Source organism: Dioscorea cayenensis, chromosome 7 (assembly GCF_009730915.1).
Source record: "Dioscorea cayenensis subsp. rotundata cultivar TDr96_F1 chromosome 7, TDr96_F1_v2_PseudoChromosome.rev07_lg8_w22 25.fasta, whole genome shotgun sequence".
NCBI classification, from domain to species: domain Eukaryota; kingdom Viridiplantae; phylum Streptophyta; class Magnoliopsida; order Dioscoreales; family Dioscoreaceae; genus Dioscorea; species Dioscorea cayenensis.
The window spans coordinates 28,207,392-28,226,346 of NC_052477.1; the positions used below are offsets into that span (position 1 = coordinate 28,207,392).

The following is an 18,955-nucleotide window of genomic DNA, read 5'->3' on the forward strand; positions in this document are numbered from 1 at the left end:
TCTTGCTCCCCATGTATTACCATGACTTACTTTTCATTGTTTTCAATGCTCTTCTTGATGACTCATGGCTGCTTTAGATCTATAAGATTTTGCAGAAATTTGAGATGTGTGCTCAGTGGCTATTCTTGAAAGGTATGTAGGGATCACATCTCTCATTGTGCCATTCATATTATGTTTCTTGTCTTTTTCAATTTCTTCATTCAAGCAATCACTCCTGTTGTCAATCTCAAAGCATTTTACTGATTGAGATGTTGCTATGATTAAGCAATGCATTTGGATGTGATTGGAAGTTTGAGTGAGCGTAAAAATACATGGATCGCAATTGTCAGTAGTTGTAGTACACGATCAGATTTAGTGATATTGATGAATATTTATTATACTTATTCAAAAAGTAATTTCGATATATATTTTTTGTAGTACATACTTTATTTATCGATGCCAGTTGGATTAAAATCCAACGAGTTGATAATGGACGTCTATAGATTTTTATCTATGCATGTCAGTGTAAAAATAGTCTTCACATATATATATATATATATATATATATATAATGGAATGAGATCATCATATGCTGGCATTCCAATGGCAAAGTAGGTTGCAGGTTTCATAACATGCAATGCATGGTGATGGTATGATGGTAAATATAGAAAGTAATTGGTTGGTTGTTGGCCTTTGTTTGTCTGGCCTTGGGACCTAACTTTGGTGTTTATCACTCCTTCCTTGGCCCTTTGATTTGGCGCCCTAAATGCTGAAACCCAACTATAAAAATGATGGTAGGATGCAAGTGGGATGGGGCTGGACAGGGAATGGGATCTCCATCCCCAACCCCATTCCCGTCTCAAAATTCTCTGCGAGAGAGAAATTTCCTCCACTCATTTTCTCCGTAGAGATCTTCGTGCGGTCGGAGAATTCTTGCGGGGGCGAAGAGTCTTTAACCCACAAAATTTTTTTCCTAATTACACATGTAATACATCATATATGAAATTAAAAAAATAATAAAATATTTCTCAAAATAAGTATTATTTAATGTATGAGAAAATAACAAGAAGTAACCGATCGTATGAAGAACTAAAGAAGGAGAACTCCAAAAGTTGGGGTTCATAAGAAATGTTCTACTTACAAGTTAAAATTTCAATAAAGTTGATAAATTAATCAATTTAATCTTAATTTTAATATAACATATTTTTCTATAATAGGAAATAAAAAGGTTTTGATTAAATTTTTTTAAACAATTTCTTATATAATTATCTCCAAGTATTGCATTGGAATAACACTAATTTTTATTAAAAATCTAAAACATTATTAATAAATACCAAAAATAAAATTTTTAAAACCCAAATTTGGTCATTATAATATTATATCAATATTGATTTTTTTAATAAATAAAATTAATCATATGAGTTATTTTTAATATATATAATATATATTTAATTTAAAAATCAGGGAATCCTTCCCCCTGCGGGGATTCCCCACTGGTATCTCTAGGGGGAGCGGGGCGAGGAATACATTCCCCATCCCCGCCCCGCGAGGGGTTTATTTCAGGGAATTCCCACCTATTGAGGCAGGTCCCAGCGAGAAATGGGGATTCCCAACCCAATATGCATCTCTAAATGATGGATTTTTCGTCCATCTTTCTTCTGGAGTTCTCAAAAGATTATTTATCAGTTAGGTGTTTTCCTTTCTTTTATTTATTTTATTTTTTGTTTTTGCATACGTCTTGCAAAAATTAGAATCCTTGGCATGAAACATTTTTTACATATTCCATTCAAGGAGTATATGCCCAAAGGAAATTCTTGATAATCTCACATATAGTTTTGCATGGGTATTTATAATATAATTTGTCCTTATATTTGTATTTTTTTATAAAATCTTGAAATTTCTTCTTTGTGTTTATATATGTGTATATATATATATATATATATATATATATATATATTTGATAAATACTAAACAAGTCACAAACCTTCGATTTTTCCCTTGATTTTTGGCTTAATTAATGAATAAAATATCAATTCTTCTATTGTTCTATTGTAGGGGTATATGTATACGTATGCATATGTGGGAATGAAATATGAATTCTTCTATTGTTTTATTGTTCTATTGTAGGGGTATATGTATACATATGCTTATGTGTTTGTTTGCCGTGCTATTATTTACTTAATTATCGATTGTTATAAAATAATTTTAGGCAAAAAATCTTTTTTTTTTGGAGTAATTTTCAAAATAGTTTCTCTATTATGGTCGCCATTTTAGTCCTTCTATTATGAAATGCGTTCATTTGGTCTCTTTATTTTCCTCGATTGGGAAATTGGTTTCTTTTATATTAAGTCGGTGTTAGTGGATGCCACATCAAAGAAAATGGACAGCAAGAATGACGATGGGTAGTATAAGAACCAATATTTTTCAACAGAGGAAAATAGTGGGACTAAATTGGCACATTTCATAATAGAAGAACTAAAAGTGCGATATAATCATAATAGAGGGACTAATTTGAGGATTATGGTTTTTTTTTCTTTTGTTTAGAAACTTCAAAATTCATTATCAGATATATAAATATAATAACTAATATATATATATATATATATATACACAGGTACATAGATTATTGTTTATTAAGGAGATTTGTTTACAACTATCGAATGATGATCCAATGGCTATTATTTATGCAAATACTGTACAAATCAATGTGTAATATTGTTTGGCATTATTTAATGCTGTTCATAAATGAATTTTAGTTGTTTGATGAAAATTTAACGGTTACTATTAATGTCCATAGATTTCAACCCTAGATAATGGATCCTCATATATATAAGGGAAAATTACTGTTCACCCCTCGTGATTTTCAAAACTTCCCAAAAACCCCCTCCAACTTTTGCACGGACGACCCTCCGATTTATATTTTACATTCTTTTAACCCCCACGGTAAGTTGAAGTGGGTCCACGATATGAAATTCCTTTTTACCCTTGCAAAAAGGTGGAAAAATGGCGTCCCAATCATAACTTTCTTTTATGCATAGTTTTTCAATGCCTCTCGCTTGCTTTTTCTCAAACAAAGTTTAGAAGACTCATATCTTGTTCTTCTTGTTCTTGTTCTTGTTCTTCTTGTTCTTCTTCTTCTTTTTCTTCTTCTCATTTGGTGTATTAATTTTAGCTCTTCCGATTAAATTATGGAGAGTTTTTGTGCTATTGCTAGATACAACGGGAGGGAGCGAGTGCTAATGTTCACGGCTACTGACTTGGGAATCAGATGTTAGCTGAAAATATGTGAGCGATGGGGTCTCGATATTTCCCGATGTCGATGCTAATGTTCACGTTTAAGATTTATGTTTATCGTTTAAATATTTTTGTGTCTTTGTTTAAATATTGATCGTGTTCGTTTAAAACTAAAAGTGTTGGCGTGAATTCGAATCCCGGCAGCTCATTGCTCCACATCATGGCGAGCCCGAGGGGTGTGGCATGCCTTCCTTCCTCATCCGATCAGTCGAAGTGTTGTCGCTGGATATTGACAATGTTTTGAAGGCGTTGAACATTTCGTAGACGCACTTAGGAATTTTTGCAATCAAAAGGAATTTTGACTTCAAATTCATCAAGAACGAGAAACACCGGGTGATCGTGGAAGGAAGCTTCGACTTCAAAATGGCGTATAAGGAAGCTATATTCCCCATACCGACAGACGACAGTGCCGATGGATGAAAATCGCGAATCGCGTTTATGCATCACTTTGTGACGAAAGGCAACTCGGGTGTCCCTAGACGAAAGAGGATCGAGTCGTAGCGTCCCGAGGTCCGCAAGTTGCGTTAGTAGCCATTGCCACGCTTTCATGTCACAATCGCAGATCGTGGAATGAATCATGTGCCGACTAGGCATTGTGTATATACTTCTTATTATTGTTTAAATATTGAACTTTATATTTAAATATATCTCTTACGCTTTTAAATATTTTTATTCTCCCGTTTAATCTATTATTTTTTATCGTTTAAAAATAAATTTGTATCCGCTTAAAATGTACAACGGGATGGTGCTAGCGGTTCCCCAGCGTGACTAATACACGCCGGTTCCCCAGCGCTTTCCACTCCCGTCGCACATAAAAATCGGAACATTACATTACACTCTATAAGAGATTATTAAGTAATAAGGATATTTTTAAAATGGAAAATATTAAGTATATTTTTGTTGTAATTACATTGATATTATTAAATAATAAGGATATTTTTAAACGGAAAATATTAAATTTAAACAGAGAAACCTAAACTTAAACAGAGAAAACGAAAGTTAAAGGGCAAAAAGTTATCATTATACTGCTTAAAATGAATGTTGATATTAGCCGATAATGAAAAATGAAAATGAAGCGTAACCCTACCCGATAAATGTGACTGCTGGACTACAATATCATCCAACAAGAACGAACCTCAAAAACGAAACAGTAATGAATTTAATTGAATTTAGATACATGTACATTTACATCGACAAAAATTTGTCATGTTTTTTCCGAAAAATGAATTGAATTTAAAACCGGTTTACATTTGAAACTATTACACCCTATACTAAACGACTATCCTCGCCTAGTGCCTAGTGGGCCGCCACGTTCGGGGCCGACACGGTGGGGAAGCCACGTCGGGCGAGGGGTAGGGGAGGGCTTCTCCGGCCTCGACGAATGCGCTTTTGACACGAAGCGGGAGAAGCAGGCGTCAGCAGGCAAGGAAGAGGTTGCCCTCTCATCTTGCCTTTGAGCAAGCGGTTCGGAGCAATAGCATCCGGACCGACCAGTTGGCCCTGAACAAATACTTCTTCATCAAAGATTCAGCCGAACCAAATTTCGTGAAACTAGCATGTGTAAAGCAAACAATCTTAGCGAAATTATTTAGTTTAAACAATTAAAACTATATTTACATACGTAACTCATGATATTTAAACGTTATAACCTATTGTGTTAAACAAGAAACAAACAAATTAAACATTAAACTAAAAGTTTAAACGGTAGTTGAACAAAAGTTAAACGGTAAGTTATAATTTTTAAACGATAGATGAATAAAGTTAAACGGTAAATGATATGGTTAAACGTTAACGTCTACGATTAAACAAAAATATTTTTTTGAATTATTACCTCTTTTCCTTCGAGAGATGACAAACTCGTCTCTATCGTCAGCCGCTTCCGTGAAAGTATTTTTCACCGTAGCACAAAGATCCTTGGGATCTTGCAAAAACGGACTTTCTTTCCGGTTCCCGGCCACTCAGAAACCGGATGTTAAGCGCCACTGCAACCCTTTAACATACCCGGTGTTGGTCTTCTTCCCCGCAGCATCTAGATTGCGACTCGGGTAGCGGCTTGTGGTATGTCCTCCATAAGCCACTTTCGTGCGTCGCTTGCGCCATGCGTAGCGCCCCCATTCCGTGTAGATCATCGACATAATCAACGATCCGCTTAGGAACCGAGCGAGGAGGTATTTGGGAAGAGGATTGTACCCGGAGAGGTACACCATCGAGTTTGGCAAAATTCTCCTCTTCTCCCTCTCGTCCAACGAGTTGTCGAAGAGTGCTCCCGATGGAGTCTCTGTGCTCTCGTGACGTCTTCGATAAATATCTCTCTCGAAAAGTCGATCGTGTTTTCTTCTTCAAACACGACCGCCTCCCCCATCGCAACGCAGGGCCAAGAACGATCGCCACATCTTCGTGTCCGAAAGTCGCGATGCTTTCCCGATCCCCGAATTTATTGAGCGCGGTTATCGTATCTCCGCAATGAGAGTCAAGAAGGGCCCGCTCTTGGTATACTGACTCCAACTCAAGAATGTCAGTGAACGGTGTCCTTCGGATGATCTCCCGATGTCGAGGGATCATGTGAACTTTCAATTCGACCCACGGTCTCCACTACCGTGTCAAGTAGCATCGCCCATTAACTAGATTGACCGCCATAATCACAAGCTCGCGATAATAATAGCACATTGTTAGCGGAAATGTAATTTGTTAAGCGGTAAACACTCGGCTCTTAAACACCGATATCATTTTTTAAGCAAGTGACGTATACTATTAAAACGGAGATACAAATAATTAAACGGAGACGAACTAACTTAAAAGCGGTAAAAGCTTATTGTTTAAACGGAGACCTCATTTTTTTACAACTCGCAACCATATCAATCGAATCTGAAAGCGTAGATTATAAACATTACACAAAAGCACAACAATCGGAAAACCATTTCGATCAGTATACATAGAGCGAAAATGTAAAAACAAAACAAAAACCCTAGCTGAGACATCTCCTGCGGACTAACAAAACCCTAGCCGATTAATCCCCTCGAAAAGCTTGATGTCTTCCAACAAAAACAAAATCACAAACCAAAACCCAGAAAAATGTCTCTTCGTAATGTAATAGTTAACAAAAACCATAATGAATACCTTAGACTACAAAGTGATCGAAATGCCGAATACTTGCACGGGACTTCTTCTGAGAGCCGGTGGAAAGAGAAGAGTGCCGGTGGGAAGAGAAGAGCTGGAGACGCGAGTTGAGTGGAGTCGCGAGTTGAGAGAAGACAAGCATTGTAATGCTTAAGAAAAACCCACCCACTTCCTCTCACATCGCCGAAATGGAGTGCAGCTCACGACTTCCCGTACAAGGGCATTTTTCAGTCCATAAAATTTTTAAATACACTCCGCTTTAATGTCATCACGTACTTTGGGGGTTTCAAAATCATGGAGTTGAAAAGGAAGGGGTTTTTGGGTATTCAAACTATGGGGTTTGTTTGCAATTTCTAGCGAAAAGTTGTAGGGCTAGCAATTTCCACTATATATAAATATATATATATATATATATATATATATATATATATATATATAATTTTATTTTATAAATAATTATAACTCAAAATATTAAAGAAATGTAAAAACTGATAATAGTACCAACATGAGTTTTACTATTAAAGCTAGTCCTACATGTACGAAACTCTTAACTCTTCTCACATCGACCATTAAATTGCACTGTCATTTGCAAATGAATGGTTGGTGTTTATTTGTTCTATTTAAACCAATCTTTTCCATCACTCATTTGATGTATCACCTTTTCAAATAATCAAAATAAAAGTGTGTTCGAGCAAAATTTTCTGCAGAGCAGTTTAGTTACTTATAAGTAGCGTAAATACTAAATAGTTGTAATATAAGTGATTTTACATATAAATGACTATTTAATTTGTTGTACAAGCTCCATATATATGTAAATAGATTTGCATTTTAGCCATTTTTACAATTATTTAATTTAGTGTAAAATTTATTGTAAGTTGAAATGTAATAAAGTAGGTGGTATCCACTGACCATTATATTCATTTTATATTTAATTAAAAAAAAATTTAATACAATAATTATTTTTAATTTTAATTATAAAAATATTTTAAAGTAATAAATATTAAATAAATATTAAATATTTTTTGTAATTTAATATTTATATGATTAAATATTTTTATGTCAAAAATATTTTTTAAATTGAAAATATTATACTATTTTTTAAAAAAATTAATTACAAAAAAAATATTTTTTTAAGTAAAAAGAATTAAATAAATATTATATTTTTTTATAATTAAGTATTTATATAATTAAAAAATTTTATCATAATTTTTTACATAATTAATAAAATTAATTATAAATATTTTTTATAAATTGAAAATATGATAAAAATAATTAATAGAGTAAGTGTTTTTAAAATTAATTATAATTTTTTTTCAAGTAATAAAATTAAAGAAATATTAATTTTTTAAAATTTAATGAATAATTTATTAAATTAGTTAATTAGTTTCTATTAAGTTAATTTTTATGATAATAATAATAATAATATTGGGTAATCTCACCATCTTATTTACATAGTAACTATATCTTTAAATTTACATCAAAACAAATAAATAAAAAATAAATACGGTTTTTCAAATTATAACAAACCAAACAACAATGATGTAAGTTAAAATATAACAGTTTTACCTACACTGTAATTTTATTTATGAACAACTAAACGGTTTCTATGTTAAAATTCATTATCACGTAGATTTGTTGAATTTGCTCATTACTTGGAAATAAATGTTGTTATTAAAAAATCTGAATTAAATAACTAAAACAAATGCCCATCCCTAATATTTTTAATGAGACTTGGTCATTATTTATTGTTGGAAGGGAAGCATGCCTCATTATTTATTGTTGGAAAGAGAAGTTGAAGTGAAACAAAAAAACAAAACAGATATGGTCCTTTAATTTCAAGGGTGTAATTAAAGAAGACTTTGAAAATAATACAATTGAGAACATGAACTCCGATTTAATAAAATGCTAGTGGGCTATAAAGAATTCCGAATAAAATGAGAATGCCTGTCCGACACCGACGGCATGGCGAACGGATTCTCCAGTCTGGCACTAATAAATTATTCTTATTAGTAATTGACTTGGGTACTTAATGGCCTCACTCGGTGACAAGTTGGAGTCTGTTGGTTTAAAAAAATACTCCCTCTGTTTTTTTTTTATTTGTTACAAATCCATATTTTTTTTTATCTGTCATTTTCTAACATTAAAAAATATTTATTATATTTTTTTCAAAATTACTCTTAACACTTTAACTCTTTCCTGGAATTAAATACGAAAGAGAAATGCGAAAAAAATATAAATTAAGCGTAATTTTTGGAAAAAGTGACTAATTTTTTTATAAAATTTTGTGAAAAAAACTAAGTTTTCTGGATGACGAGATTCAGTTAAACACGACGGATAAAAATGAACACAGGGAGTAACAAATACAAGTAAATTGTAGTAGCTTAAATAAAAAAATAACAAATACAAGTAAATTGTAGCAGCTTGATATAAGTTAAAATATAACATTTTATCTACACTGTAATTTTATTTATAGACAACCAAACGATTTTTATGTGAAAGTTCATTGACACATAGATTTGTTGAATTTGCTCATTGCTATGGAAATAAATATTGTTCTTAAAAAATCTGAATTAAATAACTAAAACAAATGCCAATCCCTAATAATTTTAACTGGAAATGAACAAAAAATCCCTCCAAAGTTAAGGTATTCACAGAAACACCCTTCTAATTTGAATATTCACAGTTCATCCCTCCTTTTCCGTACATATTAATTTTTGGTCCTTGCGGTTGCTAAATCCGTGATTTTTGAGGAGAAAAGATCGAAATGCCCCGCCAGTTACATCAATGATGTGTTCTCTTTCCACGTTGGGAAGTGGCGAGTTAAGCGGCCACGAATCCCGAGAGGGGAGTGTTGGTTGCTGTGCACGCCTTCTCTCAGTTGCCCCTTTAAATTCTGAGACTTGCCCCTTCAGATGCTGAGAGTTACACACATTGAAGCCCTGTGTTCAACTAAAGGTATTGAGAAGAAGTTTGCTAGAGCTTTCCCGGGTCTTCATTGTTGTTTCCTTGACACCATCTCCATACTCTTGAATCAGCGAACCTGAAGGTATTAATGGAAGATTGTAGGGTTGTTTACATCGTTGTTTTGGGTTTCTAGGGTTTTGTAATTGAAGGTTTTTTAATTTTTGTTTGTTGTGTATGATCTAGGCTTAAATTTGGAAAGTTGTCGTTCTTTCTCGAATGGAAGATGATGTTTATAAACGTTTGGTTTTAGTTTTAGCGTTGTTTTTTTTTTGCCTGTGTTGTTTACCCCTTAAATTAATCGGTTTTCATTTAAATAAATGTGTTTCAACTTATAATTTCTAGTTTCCGCTTAAATATTATTGATAGCTCGTTAATCCTTCTTGGTGAAGGTATTGGACATTTGGCAACCAACCTTGTAAACGGCAGGTGTTATTTGGTCTCTATAGTGGAAACGATTGCTGAGTTAAGACAAAACATGAGTTCTAGACATTTGAAAATCATCCGGAGTACTCCTTTCGCATCGTTAATGGAAATTGAACCTGTACTACAAGAGAGAGGATTGCTCGATGCTCTGTTGCAGAGATACGATGAGCGCTCCCAAAAATTTAAAATTGGTGAGAGCTTGTTGACGTTTAGACCAGAAGATGTATCCATTATTCTTGGTCTTAGATGCGATGGGGATGCAGTGGTTTTCAAAAAGAGAAGGCCACGTTCAGAATTTGAAGAAAAATATTTCTCGAAAAGCTATGAAAGATATAGGGAAGCTATCAAAAAAACTCTTAGCACACTAGTCCGGAAGAGGGAAGAAGAAGAAAACTTTGTGAAGATATTGTTGGTATTCATCATGGGGACCATGCTGTTCCCGATCTCATCATGTTCTGTTCCCAATTGGCTTGTAGACTATGTAGACGATCTTCCCACAATGCGGCGCTATGCATGGGCGCAAGCCACACATAAGTGGCTTATGGATGACGTCCCGCAAACGGCCGACAGAGTTCAAACAAGATGCTCTAGTGAGAAGACAAACACTGGCTACTTGCGAGGATGTGTTGTCGCTCTAAATATTTGGTTCTACGAAGGAACTGGCATCGGCAAGAAGGTGCGATTTGGTAAGACTCCCCGGATCCTGTGTTACGGGGTGAACAATTTCAAGAAGCAAGCATCCATTGGTTCATTGCTATCATCAGTCGAGGGGAAAAAGGTATTTAGTTTACACTTAACTTATTTAGTGTCCGCTTAATAATTTTTTTTCCGGTTTAAATTTTTATTTTACACTTAAACTATTTAGTTTTCGCTTAAGTTTCCTAGTTTTCACTTGCAAAAATCTGTTTTCAGTTAACTTTTAGGTTTTACACTTAAAAAATATACTTTTTCGCTTAAAAAATTAGTGTTTACGGTTAAAATATGTAGTTTAGACTTAATTTGTTAAGGTTCCGCTTAAGAATTAATTTTTGATTGTTGTTTTAAGTTTTTCGTTTGAGTATCATTGTTTACCTTGACTGTATGTCATTTCCACATTACAGTTTTCGGCCCTCGCCCTGGCTAACGCCGAAGAAGAAGCTTTCATCAGGACAAGCCACCGTGGAGAACAAGTGGCTAGCACAATACGTCTTGGCGCAAAATCTGGGGAGAAATCCACATGGAAACGTAGACGGTCTCCCTCAACACCAAGGAGCCCACCACGTCGGGGTCAACGTGGTTATGTTTCTGTTAATCCACCGAGTGGGGTAATTGATGAAGACATTAGGTTATGTTTACTGAAAAGTTTTAAGAAGTTGATCGAAACTGTTGGTGGGCTTCAAACCAAAGTTGAAGTAATTGGGGGTCGTGCCCCTTCCAATATCGCATCGATAGCTGACGACACCAAGGATTTGCAGCTGAAACAAGCGGCCAGCAAGAGAACTCGAGTGAAGAAGGTTATCAGTAGGCGAACACAACCATTGCCTCTTTCCGCATCTAACGATTCTGATGATGCTCCTCTCAAGCCAGTTACAAGGCGATCTACAAGGTCTGCGATTTCGCAAGCCGATTTCCGACCATAAGAACGGCCTCCAAAAATTGCTCGAAAGGGCAAAGTCAAGACAAACTCAACTCCCTTTTCACCGACTTCGTCTTCCGGACCCACAACACCATCCCCACGCCCTTCCCTCTCTACACTATCCAAGCAATCCCTACCCGCTTCCCCATCGGCTCCTGCAGCGCCATCCCCACCCGCTTCCGCCTCCGGACCCGTCTCATCATACCCACTCGCTTCCCCCTCCGCACTTGATCCGTCATCCCCACTCCTTCCCTCCTCCACAACCAAGCCGCTAACTCCACCCCCTTCCCCCTCTGCACCCGATCCGTCATTCCCACTCCCTTAGCCCTCTGGACCCGCGCCATCTTCCCTAATCCCCTCCCCCTCCAGACCCGCGCCACCTTCCCCCATCCTTTCCTACTCCGAACCGCCGCCATCTTGTCCACTTCCTTCCTTCTCCGAACTGACCAAGCCATCTCCACCCGCTGTACCACCAGTCGACGTCGCCGAAAATGTCAACGTGGAGTCTATAATCGAATCACTAACATCCTTGAGAAATGATCAGCCCCCTTCTGTCGACAGGCACGAAACCATCAATTGACACTACTGATGAAGCGTCAGTTGTCATCCCAAAACCAATACCGGCTACGTCATCAATTGACGAACAGGTAGTGGTACCGACCGAACAAGTTAGTCAGACTTTTAGGGTACCACGGAACAAACACCCTGCTGGATTTATGAAATTAAATAAAGTCGAACAACTGACAATCAGCCACTTTCTAAACTGTCCAATGGACATGTAAGCATCATGTTTTTACTTTTACTGTCTTCACTTAAGTTTAATGTTTACATTTAATTTTAATGTTTTACGCTTACGTTTTTGTTATTCCAATTAAACTTATATTTTTCCGCATAAGTGTTAACGTTTCCACTTAAGTTTCAAATTTTCCTCTTAACTTTAAAGTTTTACAATTAAACTTATATGTTTTTGCATAAGTTTTAATGTTTCCACTTAAGTTTTAATATTTTCATCTTAACTATAAATGTTTCCAGTTAAGTTACAAAATTTCCGCTTAATTTATAATGTTACGCTCAATTTTGCGTGCTCTGATCTAGTAGGACTTATGTTTGGAAGAATGATGTTTCATACACCACTCGGGCGGGTGTCTACTCTCTGTTGGAAGGGAAGGAAATGGTCGCTGATGATGTGATGGATGTATATGTATTGATAATCATGGAACAGATGAATAGCGAACTGTACACTTATAATGTACGCGCAGCAATCACCCGACCACTTGCTCTTTTGATGTCCTCATCAGAGCACACAGGAGAAGAGTCATTGCTCATGATGGCAGATGTTGTACGCCAGTTTGCAGATGTCGACGTCATCTTGATGCCTATTATACTTCATGGTCACTTCCATCTCGTCGTACTTGATAAAGTGAAGAAGGAATATATTCATTATTCCTCGTCTGTCAGTCTGAAATATGATCAAGATGCTATCCACATGGTAAACAATGTTTTCATTCGTTTAAATTGTTTCTATTTTCATCACCGTTTGGCTTGACCGATGCATGTTTTGTTGACGGCGGGAACTATTCGATAAATGTTTAGTAATTGAATTTGGTGATAACGTAACAGAAGCTTACCCTCTCAGACAAGAACGAAATTGCCCGTGGCAAAAGCTGGGTACAGTCGATTGTCCAGTCTATGTCATGCGCTTTATAGAGCAAATACTCGCTGGCGAGAAACTAAAACTTCCCCAGACGGACATTCCACACTTGCGTCTATGTTTTGTGGGTCGAATATTGATGGATGGCATTGCCCGTGGTCGCTGAACTTCCGGAGAATCAAAGAGCTGTTAGGATATGTTTAGCAATATATTCTCATTAACTTGACTTTTCTTCTATTTTGAGTTCTGGACAAGTACTTATTTGCATATCACTACGATGCTTTGAACAAGAGTTGTTTGTCATGCACGTATATGCTTGTCTACTTAAAAAGAATCGTACTTAGTTAAAATTAGTTCATACTGCTTAAATGTCGCTCATACTGCTTAAATTTAGTTCATACTGCTTAAATTTCGGTCATACTGCTTAAAATTAGTTCATACTAGTTAAAATTTGTTGTTTTCACTTAAAACTAAAACATACCGCTTTTCTTGTGGCAAGCTACATGTAAATAACATCATGTAGTCAGTCAGCTATCGATGCATTACAGGATCTACAGTTATGACTAGCATCATGCCAACGGCTGCATCGTAATTCGCGAACGATTGATGCTTGCGACTCCATACGCTTCCGTCTTGGCCGACCAACTGACTTCTTGGTGATTGGAGGGCGCACAAGCAGTTCACGGTTGATATCATCTGGTTTGTCATTATTTGGTACTAGAAATATGGCTTCTGCATATGCTTGTCGGTAAGAGTCCAATGTGAAGTAGTCATCGACATATCGATAAATATTTGTGTCTGTCTGCAGTATTGCCTCACATGCATGTTTGTATGGAATGCCATATACCTGCCACCTACGACATGAGCATGTCCGAGCGTTCAAACTGATGCAGTAGTTCTTCTGGTCAACCACTTCAAAATGGTCATTGTCGGAACGGCCGATTAGTAGGTTGTGTGACTTTTCAACAAGTTCCTCAATCTTTCGATGTATGACAGGACATAGACGTCTCTCCCATCTGTGAGATTGTTCACGTCGATGACACAACATGCCCATCAGCTTAAACCTTTGTACAAAAGACAAGTCATGAAATAATAAGCGGTAATATTAAAACTTAATCGGAAACACTATAATTTAATCGTAAACGATGTAACTTAAGCGGTAACAATCAAACTTAAGCGAAATATTTGAAACTTAATTAGAAAAATTATAATTTAATCATAAACGATGTAAGTTAAGCCAGAAATCTTAATATTAAGCGATAAAAATTAAACTTACACGAAAAAATTTAAACTTAATCGGAAAAATTATAATTTAATCGTAAACTATGGATCTTAAGCGGAAACAATTAATATTAAGCGAAATCATTGAAACTCAATTGGGAACAAATAAATTTAAACGGTAACAAATAAATTTAAGCGAAATGGTGCGTACCTTATCGAGTCTACCATGTTTGTGACAGGGAGGTGGCGTGCCTCTTTTATCCATGCACTAAATGACTCCACCACATTTGAGTACATCTCCCCCCATCTCTCACCTTTGAACATGTAGTTCGCCCAGTGCGCCAGATCGGATTTCTGCATCAACCATTGATGTGCATCCGCCGATGTGTTTAACAGATCGGCAACAACGTCATCGAATTCTTTTTCAGCACATGAAAACGCAATTCTCGATAATATAGACCAGCACCGTTCTTTCAATGACTTGCCATGTCGCACTCCATCCTCACCTACTCCACCACCTAACACCCCCCACATGGGCTTTTCTGACTTTGACTCCAATCCTAACCGTCCATCCAAGCAAGTCATTCTTGCACATTTTGATGCTTGTGGCTCCTAGTCTTCTGGGCTAAAAATTTGCCAGTTGTAGGCTTGTTTCTCTTTCAAGAAAATGATGATGAGTATGCCTTAAAATTCAATGTATCTCAAGGCCCTATCAATACATGTGGAAAATTCAATGTCTCTAAATAGTAAAATAGCATCTTATTCTCATAGTGAACAGTTCCCTTAGGTTCTAAATTTGTTTTAGAAAGCTCATTGTAGCCCTGTTTCGGGACTCTAGAGTTATTTTTGCATGGATTGAAGGTGTGCCTTAGTTGTTGTATAACTAGCTAAATAAAATTTGGTAGCAACGTTGGGTTGTCTGTGGACATTGTTTTAGAAAGATCATTGTAGCCCTGTTTCGGGACTCTAGAGTTATTTTTGTATAGATTGAAGGCGTGCCTTAGTTGTTGTATAACTAGCTAAATAAAATTTGGTAGCAACGTTGGGTTGTTTGTGGACATTCTTAAGTGAATTGGTTGGTTTAATTTGAGACCTACATCCCCTTAAGTTTTGATGGCTTTCTACCTGAAGGATATTCTGCATTTCTGTTTTATTCTTTATTTTTACGTTGTGAATGTTGGGAGGGGTTGCTTATTCATGAGGGAGCATAATTGGCTAATTCATTTTGAAGTGATTGGTTTAGGTGTAGCAAAATAAGGTTTTGGTTTATATGTTAGGTGGGTGCCCTAGCTAGGGAGACCATCATGAGAACTTAATGATTGATGATATTTTTCCTTTTATGACCTTTCCAACTGCCCCTGATCTCAATTTTAAAATACTAGCAGTCTTTGAAATTGTATAGCTTATCTGTTATTTTAATTCTTTAGCTAATGCAATTATTGTTACCGAGAATGAAGGTTAAAATCTAAGTTTGGAATATTTCTATGACTAGTTGGTGGCCATTGTGATTACTGTTGGGGATTTTCGGGTTTTTGGAACAGTGAAAACTACAGAAGTTGCTGTAGCAATTCATTGTTCACCATATTGTAGTGATTTTACTATTCACACACGACCTGTATACGGGCGCACACCTGCCCGTGAATCTCATTGCGATCTTGTGCGGGCGGTATGCGGGTGCAAGCTTGCCCGCATGTCTCTGTCACAAGTACTGTTCACAGATAGTGTTCATTGGTAATGTAGCAAATCACTATTTATGTGCGGGGCTCATGCGGCCACAAAACACCCATACACTTCACTGGCGACCTTACGCGGCCTGTGTACAGTCTGCGTAAACTGCAAACAACCTTGAACAAGATCCTTGAGGCTTCAAAAGTCTTTCCAAATATTTTACAAGTCTTTAAAGCTTCAAAACAAGCTCAAAACACTATTGAACCCCTCAGTTTTTGTTAGAATGATATAAACAAGCATACAACGATTCAAGACAACGATTTTTAGCATAGAAAACCTACAAATCGAGGGAAAACCACGGGACTCCTTAGAGCCTCTTAAACTTGCATCCACTAGGTCAATAATGAGTTACAATGGATCTTCTCTAGCTAACTAGAGGTTTACATGCATGAAGGGAATAACATTCATAGAGAGGTATTTGTATGACATTATCACCATCATCATCAACAAGGATGGATAATGTCACGCCCCGACCCGTAGGCCCGCTATGTGACAACCGCCACGACAATCCCGAGGAGGGACATACACCACTCAACCCTTGAGTCATCTCAAGGCTCACAAACTCCTGCTAAACAACACCACAACAACAAAGATACCAAAAGCAAGACTTTCACTCAAAAAGTCAACCGTGTAGTAAAAGACATACAAGTCATAGACACAAAGTTAAGAACACTAGTGGATCCACTGCAATAACACAATGCAACCTGTTTAACAGTAAATAAAACAACCTGACTTGGGATGCAAATTGCCAAGCACTTCGCCTCGCTATGACGACCCAAACCACTAAAAAATGGAAGAGAGTAGGGGGTGAGTAACCATAATTACTCAATGAATGGGTTAACACAAATCTAAAAGAATATCAAAACAAATTGATGAATTCCAATAAACACGTTTTACAATAACATAAATGAACTGAAACATTTCACATTTGCAACACAATGAAAGTACAAGATATGAAACCTTGGTATTTAAAAACTGAAATATAGGTTCTCACGAGTATAGACAAAACATCAACATGTATAAAACAATTGCCTGGATATAAGTTCCCAAATGAGTAGAAATTCCAACTTAAACAAATAAAATCCTCGATAATCACAAATCCTCAATTCTGCATAATACATGTTCGAAAAACATTAAGATATAAAACATGTTATGCAAGAGATGACACTTCGAATATACCAATTGCAAGAAAATATGATTAACCGCAAATACTAAAATTTCATTTCGATCAAATAAGTAATGGCCTAAAAACACTCTCTCCAACATTAGTCGCCATCGCGATTAAGTTGAGAGCCGTCAAGGTCTTCGCACCCTTGACGTTGTCCTACCGGTCCCCGTGTGGTGACCCCGGGATCCCGATGTATCATCCAATCAAGACTCTACTCTCCCACCTGATCTGGACAAATCAACACTCAGGTCCACCATGTCATCTCTAAAAACTGGCCCGTGGGGACTCACTACTGCAGTAGTCGGGCCTTAGCCCGCTGTTACCATCCAAACCCTAGATGATGGATCCTCATATAAATATATATATATATATATATAATTATATTTTATAAATAATTATAACTCAAAATACTAAAGAAATGTAAAAACCGATAGTAGTACCAACATGAGTTTTACTATTAGAGCTAGTCCTACATGTACGAAACTCTTTTAACTCTTCTCACATCGACCATTAAATTGCACTGTCATTTGCAAATGAATGGTTGGTGTTCATTTGTTCTATTTAAATCAATCTTTTCCATCACTCATTTGATGTATCACCTTTTCAAATAATCAAAATAAAAGTGTGTTTGCGCAAAATTTTCTGCGGCCAGTTTGGTTACTTATATGTTAATACTAAATAGTTGTAATATAAGTTATTGTACATGTAAATGATTATTTAATTTGATGTAAAAGCTTCATATAAATGTAATTAGATTTGCATTTTAGTCAATTTTTACAATATTTTAATTTAGTGTAAAATTTATTGTAAGTTGAAATGTAATAAAGTAAGTGTTATCCACTCACCATTATATTCATTTTATATTTATTTAAAAATATTTAATACAATAATTATTTTTAATTTTAATTATAAAAATATTTTAAAGTAATAAAATTAAATAATAAATATTTTTTATAAATTGAAAATATGATAAAAATAATTAATAGAGTAAGTGTTTTTAAAATTAATTATAATTTTTTTCAAGTAATAAAATTAAAGAAATATTAATTTTTTTAAATTTAATGAATAATTTATTAAATTATTTAATCAGTTTCTATTAAGTTAATTTTTATGTTAATAATAATAATAATAATATTGGGTAATCTCAACATCTTATTTACATAGTAACTATATTTTTAAATTTACATCAAACTAAATAAAAAAAATGCGTTTTTTCAAATTACAACAAACCAAACAACAATTATGTAAATTAAAATATAACAGTTTTACCTACACTGTATTTTTATTTATAGACAACCAAACAGTTTTTATATGAAAGTTCATTGTCACGTAGATTTGTTGAATTTGCTCATTGCTTTGGAAATAAATGTTCTTAAAAAATTTGAATTAAATAACTAAAACAAATGCCCATCCCTAATATTTTTAATGAGACTTGGTCATTATTTATTGTTGGAAGGGAAGCATGTCTCATTATTTATTGTTGGAAAGAGAAGTTGAAGTAAAAAAAAAAAAAACAGATATGGTCCTTTAATTTCAAGGGTGTAATTAAAGAAGACTTTGAAAATAATACAATTGAGAACATGAACTCCGATTTAATAAAATGCTAGTGGGCTATAAAGAATTCGGAATAAAATGAGAATGCCTGTCCGACACCGACGGCATGGCGAACGGATTCTCTAGTCTGGCACTAATAAATTATTATTATTAGTAATTGACTTGTATACTTAATGGCCTCACTTGGTGACAAGGTGGACTAAAAAAATAACAAATACAAGTAAATTGTAGTAGCTTGATA

At 35.4% G+C, this 18,955-nt stretch overlaps 1 protein-coding gene across 1 annotated transcript; it reads right to left on the reverse strand.

Moving 5' to 3' along the window:
- Nucleotides 1-13,566: 13,566 nt before the first annotated feature.
- Nucleotides 13,567-14,849, reverse strand: LOC120265294. The gene is made up of 2 exons (XM_039273166.1): nucleotides 14,476-14,849; nucleotides 13,567-14,107 (listed from the first exon to the last, which is right to left on the reverse strand). Exons 1-2 carry the CDS (start codon nucleotides 14,847-14,849, stop codon nucleotides 13,567-13,569), a joined length of 915 nt encoding a protein of 304 aa, XP_039129100.1.
- Nucleotides 14,850-18,955: the final 4,106 nt, after the last annotated feature.

Coding starts and splice junctions, on each gene's coding strand:
- LOC120265294 (XM_039273166.1), bottom strand. CDS start 14,849: ATGACTTGCTTGGATGGACGGTTAGGATTGGAGTCAAAGTCAGAAAAG. Junction 14,108..14,475: donor AACATGGTAGACTCGATAAG/GTACGCACCATT, acceptor TTTTGTACAAAG/GTTTAAGCTGATGGGCATGT.